The sequence below is a fragment of the Numenius arquata genome, chromosome 17, assembly GCF_964106895.1.
Source record: "Numenius arquata chromosome 17, bNumArq3.hap1.1, whole genome shotgun sequence".
NCBI classification, from domain to species: Eukaryota; Metazoa; Chordata; class Aves; order Charadriiformes; family Scolopacidae; genus Numenius; species Numenius arquata.
In genome coordinates this window covers 11,195,721-11,207,802 of record NC_133592.1, presented here as the reverse complement: position 1 = coordinate 11,207,802, position 12,082 = coordinate 11,195,721, and the positions used below count along the sequence as shown (strand labels likewise).

Here is a 12,082-nt window from a genome sequence, read left to right as displayed (position 1 = left end):
GATGGTGCAGGGCCCACCCTCAGTAAACTGGCAGATGACACCACAGTGGGAGGAGTGGCTGGTGCAGCAGAGGGTGGTGCTGCCACCCAGAGGGACCTGTGCAGGCTGAAGAAATGGGCTGAGAGACCTGGTGAAGTTCAACAAGGGGAAGCGCTAGGACATGCTGGGGCTACCCAGCTTGGAAAGCAGCTTAAAATCTAATTTGTATTAATTAAAAAATAAATGTAGTGGTTTCTATTTCTGTTTTTTGTGGTTAAAATGCCTAAATTAATGCTCAGGACCTAAAAAGCCTTGAGTTGGGAAGACAAAAGCCTGTCTAGTTATCCAGCTTTGAGTATCTGGGCCACTGTAGCAGATACATCTCCGTTATTTTCTTGAGTTAGATGCTTAAGGCAGGACAGTCCTGCCCATGATCATGCCAAGGGGCCTCTCAGCAGCAGTTCTGGTTGGAGGTGAACGTCTGAAATTCTCCATGCTCTCCATAATCAACTCTTGATTAGTTTGGGTTTGTTTATTTTAATGTTGTCTCCAACTTCCCAACCCTGTGATTAAGCCAGACCTTGCTAAGGGTGAAAAATAACAATAGTTGTCCCCTGAAGAATAATAATGAGCAGGTAATAAAAACTAAGCGTCTGTGTAAAACTACAAGGAAGCCAGAAACTGCTGAAGATGTGGGAGCCGGAGTGTTGGAGCTGGGATTTGCTGCCAAAAGGCCGTGCAGGGAGGGAGGGTGACAAGTGGCCTTGGTGCAGCAGGTCTGTGCCCTGGGACGGGGATTACCCTCACATGAGGCGGCTTTTTCCCTGACATCTGTTTTCAGACATGAAGCAGCAAGGATTTCACATGCAGCCATGGGATGGCACTTTCTCACAAGAAATGAGGCATAAGCTCAGTGCAGCTGCAGCCACAGGCCCTTTGGCACAAACCCCCCCCTGGAAAAAAGCATCTAATAGAGGGAGCCTGATGGAAAAAAAAACCATCATGGAAAGGCGGATGGCTTCTTGGTCATGCTGAAGTGAGGAGGGTTAGGGTGTTGCCTTCCTGTTTGGAGCCAAGAAAACACATCTCCCTGCAGGTGTGGGTGCTTGGGCACTTGCAAGATGCTACAGCCGGCAGAGGTGGTGGGAAATCACCTACAGAGGCAGAGCTGGACCAAGTCCTGCCATCAAAAGTGGGAGCCGGGTGTCAGAGATGCATCAGGAGGGAATTAACGTGTGGGAAGATGTCATACGCGGTAGGTGACGGCACTTAGGATGGTAACCATGAGGAGGTGGGTTTACTATCTTTGCAATTCCCTTCAGAATTTAACTGATCTTCCCGTGTGCCTGGCCTTTGGGCATGTGGGGATGACAACCCGGGGGTGCAGGACATGACACGCCACAAGCAGAGCCAAAGCCAGGCAGAGCGGTGGCAAGATCATCTCAGTAAGAGTTATGTTGTAACTCGGTGCCATTAGCGATGTATTTGTGTCACCAACAAAGTGCCAATAATATTACCTGAGATAACGATACCATATTGATGCTGCAGCAATTTTGTCCGTGTGGCTCCACAGGCGTTTCCAAACAAAACCCATGTTTTTACCCGAGTGTTGGTTATAACTGGAAGAGGAATGGCCCTTGATGCTTCACACAGTGAACTGAAAAGGAGCACGAAAGTATTAAAAAGAGGTAACGACAAAGATAAAAAAAGCAAATTAAGTTTTTATTTAGTATTGTGTTTACTAGTAACAGCTTTGGATTGCCTGTGAAATGGCATCCTGACTTCAGTGAGCATAAAAAATGCACTTGTTAACTAGGCAAGAAAAATGGACTTTTTAATGTCATCTTACACTGAAATAAAGACAGAACTGTCTGCAGGCAGTATTGAAGCGAAAGGACGTTCTACTTGTTCGTGGCTGGATCACGCACCATGAGATGAGATCACGTGTATGAGACTTAAGATAGTGGCAGTTCTAGTAACTCTACATCTGCCCTTTCTAAAGTAAAAAAAAAAAAAAAATCGAGATGTATGAGAGAGATCATTAAACAGCCAGGTCTTTATACAAGAAGCTCTTCTGACTTGCTACAGAATACACTTATTTCTATGGTGCCTCTCTACCGTGTTTTTTCAGGTGTTGTGCAGAAATAAGGTGTTAATTGATGGTTGGACTCGATGATCCCAAGGGTCTTTTCCAACCTGAATGATTCTGATTCTATGATTTGAATGCAGTACAGGTTTTGAGGAAGGCCTGTGTTACTTAGGGCACCAGCAGATGCCAGAGCTCTTTATAAGTGAGCAGGGATGTTACCCTGGGAGCATGGGTCAACCTGAGCCCTGGGGGTCACAGTTGGCGTGTCCAGGGATCTTCCCTGTAGCTCCATGCCTTGACCTTCCTCCCAGACGGTTCTAACTGTGGTGTCCCCAGCTGCCTTTTGGGGACGACATACGCATGAGCCCCACGCTTCGCTGCCCCCCTGAGCAGGCTCCCGTGTGGCAGGTGGAAAAGCCCAGGGGGCCGAAGAGGTCTTTGTCCTTACCCAGCGCCTGGACGAGGGAAAGCAGCAGAGACCTGCTCCCCAGCTGGGAGCGTGTCCCACTGCCCAACAGCACCCCGGGGACAGCTGGGAGGAGGTGCTGCCTGTGAGAAGGCTGTGTTGATCACAAAATAATAAAGCGTAAAGTACTATTAATGTTTGTTTTGCTTTGTCCTTCAAGCTCTCCCTCTGACTAACTCCACCTGACATCGACTCTGGGTACGACACGGTCGCCCTTCCCGCAGCTGCTGCCGTGGCTCCTGATGGAGCACGGGCGGGGTCCGGCCTGGCTTCCCGGCGCTGCCGGGGCCTCTCCCCCGGGGAGGAGTTCCCTTCCCGCCGGTGGCCCCGCAGGGAGCTGCGGACAGGGACGAGGTGGCGAGTTCCGGGGGTGCCGGTGCCACCGCGCTCCCTCAGGGCCCGCCCGGGACGGCGGCGGGGGGGCAGTACGGACGCGGCCCCTCAGCAGCCGCCGCCAGCCGCCACAGCGCCTCGCACCGCCCCCGTGACATCACTACGGCTCGCGCTACGTTGCGCCAGCGCGCATGCGTGGGGGGGGGCGAGGCGTGTCGGGATTGGCCGACGGCGGTGACGTGACGGCGGCAGGCGGAAGTGAGGGGGCTCCCACCATGCTACGGCAGGTGAGGGGGTCCTGGCGGGGCGGGGGGACCGGGACCGGGACCGGGACCGGGACCGGGACCGGGACCGCGACCGCGACCGCAGGGGTCTGGAGCCCGAGCCCTCAGCGGTCCGGAGCCCGAGCCCTCAGCGGTCCGAGGCCTGGGCCTGGGTCCGCAGGGGAGCGGGACCGCGGTGGGGCCTGGGCCGAGGCCTGGGGCGGACAGGCAGGAGTGGGGCGGCAGCGCCCGGCCCGCGGGTGTGCGAGGCGGATCGATGGATAGATAGGCGCTTTCTGCTGTCCTAGGCCTGCAGCCCCCGGGGCCGCGCTGCCGCTGGGAAGCGGTCCTGCCGCGTTTGGTAGCCGGGGTCAGTGCGGGAGGCCGGGGCAGGCTGATGTTCTGCAGTGCTGCCCGTGGGTACGCAGCTGGAAGCCGCTGAGGCAGGGCTGGGCTCAGGGAAGGGGTTTCCGTGTGAGAGCACTCGTTGGTGTCACGTTTCTGTAGGGCCTGCAGCAGAGATGTGCCCTGTCTGTAAAAATAACCAATTCTGGCTCTGTCAGCAGTACATTCACTAAAACGCAGGAGGCCGTGAACCTTTGCCTGACATAGGAATAGCTTTTGTACAAGGTAATGAGTTCTCTAAGAGGGATGAAGAATAAAGGACCCTAGGCTTGGCTGTGAAGTCAACTGCCTGGGTGCAGAAAGGATCCTTGGACTCACAGTGTGAGTTTATGTTGGTTTCACAAAGGACAAATCAAAACATTTAATACTGCCTGTTTTCTTTTGTACGTGGTTAAATCTTCACATTCTTCCCAAATTAGTTTTGGTCGTAAGGTAAGACTGTAATACTTGTGGGTAATCAAAACTCTCACTAGCTGAAGTTGAAAACTGATTCTTTTTTCTCACATAACTCTGCGTCTCTTCCCTGCTTCAGGACAGCAGTGATGACATTGAGGATGTGTCTCTCTTTGATGCAGATGATGATCTATCCAGGAGATCAAAAAAGTCAAAAATAAGGTCAGTGGCCATGGAGAGAGTTTCTAGATGAGCTCTAGGCAGAAGCCTGGGGAAGGCAGGACTGCCATATTGCATTGAAACATGTAATGGCAAGTACCTTCCCCGTTTGGTTAGAGGTAACGGAGAGTAACTTTTGCCCAACTGAGAGAGAGAGAGGAAATTTCAGAAGCTGAACTGGAATTTGTAGATCTGTGCCCTCATGCCTCTGAGCCCTCACATTTAATACGTGTTTGTCTTTCTGTGTGTGAGGAATCTACACTGATACAGTGACTCTGTAACGGGAGGTTCTCACCATGTTGAGGGCTGGTTCCGGGTTAGTCCATTACCTCTTCCCCAGTCTTTGTTCTCGAGTGTGTTTGGTGCTGCCCTGCTGTCTGCCCAAACCCCTGCCACAGAGCAGGGTCCATACACGGGTGCTGTGGTGACCCTGGCTCTGTACTGCATGTTTCTAACCTGGAAACCGCAGAAATCAGAAAGAAGGGCAAGTTTGCTGTGTTGAGAAATGTGATCTTTCCATCAGAGTTGTTTCTGGCATCAGAACCTTTTAAATTTACCCTATTAAAATTGCCTTACATTGAACAGCAGATAAAACTCCCTGTCCCCTTCCACCTCAAATTCTTTTTGCACATGGGATGTGGCTGCACGTAGAACGTGTCCTCCTTATGATGAACTTGTAGTCAGTTTATTTCCCATATTTTCCGCAGTTGTTGCTTACTGGGTTCACGTTACGATGCTGATCTTTATCCTGTGAGTTGGTGGGAGGCTGCCTTAGCAGTGTCATTTCTCTGAAGTTGCTTCAGTCTTGTTTGAAAGAGCTGTGACTGCACTGTCCTTCATTCCAGGCATCCAGTGGCATCATTTTTCCACTTATTCTTCCGAGTCAGTGCGATAGTTGTCTATCTGCTCTGTGAGCTCTTAACTAGCAGCTTTATTGCCTGCATGGTGACAATTATCCTCCTCTTGTCATGTGACTTTTGGGCTGTAAAGGTAAGTTCCTCTTCCGCTTTTTTTTATTTTTGTCTTACTATAATAAGAATAATTGAAGAGAGTGATATTCACGTCACCAAAAAAAAGTGACGACTTTGTGCCTTTCCAACAAAATGATGCCCAAGTACTGTGATGTGTTGCAGTAATACAATAATTGAAATAATAACAACTCTTAAATCACTTAAATTTCCTTTTTGAAAATCAAATGGAGAACATCTATGAGACTTTCTCTTAAGGTAGCACAGGCTTCATTATCAGATCACTTTTGAATCACCAGAACTATGCCTTAACTTTATATTATTACAGTAATTTGTTGTTGCAATGGACGTATCAGAAAATAGATTGCTGCGGACATAAGAGCCATGTAATCTTGTTTTCCCAAATGTTGAGGCAGATGAGCAGCCTGAAGATAGCAACCCTTGGCAAATGGTTTCTTTTAGCAGAAGTTATAAAGCTTATTGTGTTTCTTCTATTTCAGAATGTCACAGGGCGACTGATGGTTGGTCTTCGCTGGTGGAACCAGGTGGATGATGATGGTAGAAGTCACTGGATATTTGAAGCCAGAAAGGTGATTTTCTTTTTATTAATTTTTTCTTTTAATTGTTTCTGGTTTATGAAACCCCTGTTAATTGGGAGCTATGCTTGTGATAGTAGATTGCCCAACAAGGATGTTTACTTCCAGCCACAGATCTGTAACCACGGGCTTGTTCCCTGTAGGCTGCAGAATGAGCTTTGTGATTGTGGAATTATTTTAAAATTCTCCTGATGTATTGGTCGGGCTTGATTTAAGTAATGTAAAAGTTCCAAAGTTTCCAGTAAAGGTTTCCACATCACGTCAGTAACCTACAAGTTTTCTGGTGGGAACTTGGAACAGCTGATGTAGCCTTTATCTCCTATAGAAAACTTACTGGAAGTAGGAAGAAATGTATAGCATTTGTCACAGCTGCTGCTTTGCCTTTGTGTTTGTGATGGCTCCTGCTACCTCTCTAGTATCCCATCCATCAGGCACCATGCACCAGTACAGGTTGGGGCTGACCTGCTGGAGAACAGCTCTGAGGAAAAAGACCTGGGAGTCCTGGTGGACAACAGGATGACCATGAGCCAGCAACGTGCCCTTGTGGCCAAGAAGGATGAGGAAGGTCACTCAGGAAGAGTGTGACCAACAAGGTCGAGGGGGGTCATCCTGCCCCTCTGCTCTGCCTCGTGAAGCCACATCTGGAGTCAGGACTGGTCTCCCTAGTTCAAGAAGGACAGGGAACTGCTGGAGAGTGTACAGCAAAGGGCTACAAAGATGATAAGGGGACTAGAACACCTCTCTGATGAGGAAAGGCTGAGGGACTTGGTCTTTTTAGTCTGGAGAAGAGAAGCAACCTTCCAACCTCATATCATTCTGTGATTCTGTATTTACCCTTTTGATCCCTGTCCCTTATCCCTGTTCATATGGAGCTAAGGGGATGCAGATCTGGAGTGAGGTGAAGATCATTTTCTGCTGTCAGGATGGAAGACTGCAGTGGTGGATGGACTTGAACTTAAACCTTTCTCCAGCTGGGTTTGTGCCCTCACTACAGGCACTTTCTTTCTCAAAACCGTGCTAGTTTAGAAAAGCTAGAACATACCTGGGGAGGGGGAGAAAGGTGGCTGAACTGATGATGATGCTGGCAATTTCATAGAATCATAGAATGGTCAAATTTACTCAGAAGTTATTAACCCAGTCCAGGTTTTTTAACTATTATAGGAAGAAGTGAATGCTTGCTTGAGATCTTCTGCTCTTAAAGGCTTTATAAATCAATAGTGTGGTGTGAATCACATCTCTGTGTGTGTAAAAAAAAAAAAAAAAATCCTACTTTGATGCCAGAGAGTATCAATATTTAGTTCTGCCAGTGTTGGAATTAGTGAAATTTTGGTTGTCTACAGTGATTTGGAGGTAGAAAACCTTACCGGTTTGGCTGTTTCTAAGCTTTGTAAGTGAACCATGCAGTAAATGTCATGTTTCCCAAACTTAACCTTTCAGCCCCAAGCATTCCAAGAGGATTTGATGCTTCTGCCTCCATTGTTTCTGATAGAAAACTGAAAAAAGGGTCCCTTAAATGGAAACAGAGGGTCCCTTAAATGGAAACATCTGCTGCTGCAGAAAGATCTTTATGTGATGTGGAAATCAATCTAGGAAGCACCCAGTTCTGTTGTGTGGAGGCAAAAAACTTTTTTGTTTTTTGTTTTTTACAAGGGGGCTTGTAGATTCTGCACTGGTGTTAATGACAATGTGATCTATACAACAGAGCAGCCTGTTAATCTCCATTTCCTTTCTCTTTCTAGGTATCGGCGCAAGGGAGTAAAACCTCATCAGAAGCAGAGTCCCGAATTTTCTGGTTGGGTCTAATTACCTGTCCTATGATCTGGGTGATATTTGCTTTCAGCGCTCTCTTTTCTTTCAAAGTGAAATGGCTGGTGAGTGGGCTCAGCCCAGGAGTAGATCCTGTGTGTTCCAGGCAAGATGGTGTAAATCAGTGACCGTATTTTCCTGTGTCTTAGGCAGTGGTCGTGATGGGGGTGGTGCTTCAGGGAGCCAACCTTTATGGTTATATCAGGTGTAAAGTCGGCAGCAGAAAGAACTTGACAAGCATGGCAACCAACTACCTTGGGAAGCAGTTCTTGCGGCAGGTAAGATTTCCAGCGGTTTGGAAACCCTCTGGTCATATTTGTTTCCGGCCGTCAGCTCCCTTACTGCCTGGGCCGTGGAAAGAAAGGCTGAAAATGTTATTTATAGTTCTGCAGATGGAACCGTCACACCTTTCTACCTTGTGAATTTGAGCCCCCTTAGTAAAGTCACAGAGTAATTTTATTGATTATAGGCATCAAGTTCCATTTGCAGCACATCGTGAGCTCATATTATTTGCTGGTGCCATGGACAGGTGCCATAGAAGTTACTGGAATATGGCTGGTATGTTGGAAATAAGGAACACAGTGAATGTGGTGACAAAGTGAAAGGGCTTTTGATAAAGTACTGCTCTCGGCTAATGCATTGCTAAATTACTCCTTTCATTGCAGTACTTCCTCTTAAAGTTGTGCCAACCACAGACGTGTTCATCTGGAGGGATACATTAGTCCCTGTGCTTCAGCGTGCAGCTCTTAGCCAAAAGGGCTGCCGCTGCCTTTTCTATTCTTTCGCACTTCCAACCAGCTCTTCTGAACAGGTCCTTTTCTGCCCCAGACCTGGGTTTTCCTCCTTCCATAGGTCCCTGCAGCAGCAGGCCCAACCATCCCCTCTTCTGCTTCTAGGCTGTCAAATCACTTTTGCTTTTTCCAGGTTTCCCGGCTGTGGCTGGCTGGGTAACACACATGGATCTGGGGGCGGGTGGTTTGGCTGCCACGGGTTCACAAATATTTGCTGGAATTATTGTCGTTAGCGCGATCAGAAACTCAGACATTGATGAACTGTTCTTCTTGGCAGTCTGTGCTGGGATTGTGCTCTTCTGTAGCTGGGTTTGCTTCTGAATGCTTTTACGGCTGCAGTGGTTAAACCAAAGGCCCAGACCAGTCCCACCTCTGGCAGAAATGTCTGGTTTTGCTGTAGAATCACGGCAGTGAGTCACATTATTCTCCTTTTCTTCTTCTTCCCCTTCTGCAGACGGTGGCTAAAGAGGACCAAACAGCATCCTGAGTACAGCAGAAGCCTCAAGCCAGACCGGATTCACGGTAGTGGACAACAGAGATGAGATTTGGGAGCTGCGTACATGAGGTGTGAATTAAAAGAAGTAAATAAATTGTGCAAGACTTCAGGTTACTTCACTCCTAGCAACTTATATTCAATTTTCCGCTAGCAGTTTGTGTTTCAGACCTTTCTTTAATTTGATTAATTAGAATTAATTTGCCTAAACTTTAAATTAGAAGTTATCCTAGGTGGCTGCCGTACAGGTTTATAACTACTGGATGAATTAAGAGAAAATTGCTGGACACCCTTCTTCAGAAAAACCATGCACAAGCCGAGCCTTCTGTTATCTGAGAACTCCCCCAACTCCTCTAGCAGTTGGTGCCTCAAATAGTTTCAGTTGTGGACTTCGCTGCGTTTTGTTCTCAGAGGTTGTTGCTGTTTCTGTTACGGAGTTTAGGTAGCGCTCTTCTGGCTCCACATCTCTCTCGTTCTCTGGTTTGAAGGTGCTTGCAATGAAGGACAGCTAAAGCTGCTGTTAAGCGGGAAGATTATTGAAGTCTCATAGAAACTGCAGAAAGTGACTTCTGAGCAGCTCCAGACTTGTTTTGTTTTAAATCTGCAGCTTTCTTGGAGGTCTCAGAAACATCTTAAACCCCTGGATTTGTGGGTAGTTCCTCTTCTACCTGCAGGCCTGTGTATGGAGAGCGTAGCCAGAGTAAAACCAGGTTAGGAGGAAGGTTGCAGGCACAGTTTCAGAGCGAATCCGAGAGCAGTCGTTGTCTGAGTAAAGCTGTCAAAGCGATGCCATCCGGCAGCGTCAGCCGTGTTTGGTGCTGTCGTGTGTTTGGTGCCACGAGTCTTTTGCTCTGGCCAGGAGGGTGGTGGGTGTTTGATCTGCAGTTTCCTCACCAGCCCCTCAGCGCAGGATCGCGGGGAGCGAGACCAGCAGGGGTTTACGTTAGTTGAATCCATGCAGGGTGCCGTCCTCACACCGTGCTCCCCACGGAGCCTGGGGGCTGGAAAAAAGCCTTTTGTAGGATGGTGAGTGTTCGCTTAACGGCAGAAAGTGATGTATTTTGTCTGAAAAGCTCTGTGGAAGGGAGCGGTTCCTTCTTCTCATGTCGTTCTGTTCAAGGCGGATGGTGCTTTCGCAGCGGTGGATATTGTAAACTTCGGATGAGTTGTTTTAAATTAAGAATGTGGTTTCTTTTTGAATAAAGGGTATTGTAAATCGTGGGATTGATTGACACACTCTCTCTCCCTGGACCGTAGCAGTACTCGGGAGCTGTACATTTGTTTAACTCTTTGGATTGATACCTTCCTTTTGTAAATATGTATTTATAAAATCTTGAAATTAAAATAACGCTTTGTTTAACCGGATTAAATATCCCTTCTATGATTCATGGCTGAGCTCTACTTACACACCGTGTATTGTAGTTTTAACAGGGGCTACTTGTCAGGTTTAACGGTGCTGGTTGGTGAGCTCTGACACGGTTCCTTTTACCCACGGGTCTTGGACAGTTTTCCCTGCGCAAACACTTCCGTTATCATGCAGAGCTGAAGTTAATTGTCACTTTATAAGAAGTGGGTAAGATGTTCCTTCTGATGGCACCAAGGGGGCCCTCTGCCCAGGTCCCTGGCTCACTCCTGGGAGGTGGCAGCATCCCGCCATGGAGCAGGAACTTCTAGTCCCCACTTACCTGGAGGAGATGATTTACTTCTAACGAATGGATGTAAGCTGGCCAAGTTCAGGAAGGACAGGGAACTGCTGGAGAGGGTACAGCAAAGGGTCATGAAGATGATGAGGGGCCTGGAACATCTCTCTGATGAGGAAAGGCTGAGGGACTTGGGTCTTTTTAGTCTGGAGAAGAGAAGACTGGGGGGATCTCATCAACACCTATAAATACTTAAAGGGTGGGTGTCAGGAGGACGGGGCCAATCTTTTTTCAGTGGTGCCCAGGGACAGGACAAGAGGTAACGGGCACAAACTTGGAACACAAGAAGTTCCATCTTAACATGAGGAGGAACTTCTTTCCTGTGAGGGTGGCAGAGCCCTGGAACAGCCTCCCCAGAGAGGTGGTGGAGTCTCCATCTCTGGAGACATTCAAAACCCTCCTGGACACGTTCCTGTGCGACCTACTCTGGGTGACCCTGCTCTGGCAGGGGGTTGGACTGGATGATCTCCAGAGGTCCCTTCCAACCCCTACAATTCTGTGATGCTGTGAAGTGAAGTCAATCTCTGAAGCAAAGGTGCTCTGCAGCCACGTGGGGATGCACGAGTGCAGTGTCTGGCCAGTACAGTGCGACAGAAGGGAAATCCTTTCTGCTCCAGCCCAACGAGCCCCCAGTTTGCAGCTGCCGTCGGAGGGACAGCACTGACTCCAGTACAGCTCCAGCCACGAGGTAGTTGTTTTAAAATGTGTTGAAAGTTTTGGACTTCATGTTTATTCCCTGGCTGCCAAGTCTCCCTCCCCCTAAACTGCTGGAAAATAGAGTCTGCTTTTCTGGAAGTTGCAGTTTATTTAATCAAGGACAGAAGCATTCATTAGTACGTGGCTTTAAATATATCCCTCTTCGGATTATTTTTAGCCTCTTGGCAAGTGTTCAGTCTTTTGGCTTCTGAGAAGCTGGCGTTTTATTGCGTTTCTCCACGGCATGGATCAGAACCAAATTTCTTATCGCTGCTCCCGTTGGGTGTGAGTCGCATTTGATTTTTTTCACTCGCTGCCTGCTGGGGTTTCCTGTGAAGCAGGAAGTGGGAGTTGCTGCAGAAATGGGGAAATTCTCTGAATGTGCTTTTTTTTTTTTTTTGACAAGCTTTGGGAATCCACACTAAGCCAGTTCCTTGAGCATTAACTGTGGAATGATGGCCCCACCTAAGACCTCCAGGCCTGGGTGGTGGCTGAACCCGCCAGGGTTTACAGAAGCAGAAATATTCCAAGAACAATAATAATAAAATACTATTTGCTCTGAAATAGCAAAGTACGCCTCGGGTGTTGCAAGCACGGCTGAAAGGTGGGCTTGAAATCGTCCTCATTTTACAGGCAGAGCCGGTTTGAGTCCTTGGAGCGTGAGTGTCTTGGGCCAGCAGGGAGCCTCTCACGGAGCTGGGGACAGAACGGGTCCTGGGGCATGTTTGGTGTCGACTTTGAGCTGTGTGAGGCCTCGTCCTTCCTGTGTGTCCTAGGGATGAGCTGCTCCCTTGTGCTTTGGCCACAGCGGGGACCTGTCCCCTCCTGCTGCTGCAGAACAGCCTCCGTTTGTCCTCGACCACCGTGGCCAGCGTGGCTCTGGCG

At 48.4% G+C, this 12,082-nt stretch overlaps 1 protein-coding gene across 1 annotated transcript; it reads left to right on the top strand.

Moving 5' to 3' along the window:
* The first annotated feature begins 3,092 nt into the window (after positions 1-3,092).
* TVP23C (trans-golgi network vesicle protein 23 homolog C) lies at positions 3,093-10,201 on the top strand. The gene is made up of 7 exons (XM_074160051.1): positions 3,093-3,154; positions 4,068-4,150; positions 4,993-5,137; positions 5,616-5,705; positions 7,451-7,582; positions 7,667-7,795; positions 8,763-10,201. The coding sequence occupies exons 1-7, from the start codon at positions 3,143-3,145 to the stop codon at positions 8,793-8,795; spliced, it is 624 nt and encodes a 207-aa protein (XP_074016152.1). The 5' UTR covers positions 3,093-3,142; the 3' UTR covers positions 8,796-10,201.
* The last annotated feature ends 1,881 nt before the right edge of the window (positions 10,202-12,082 follow it).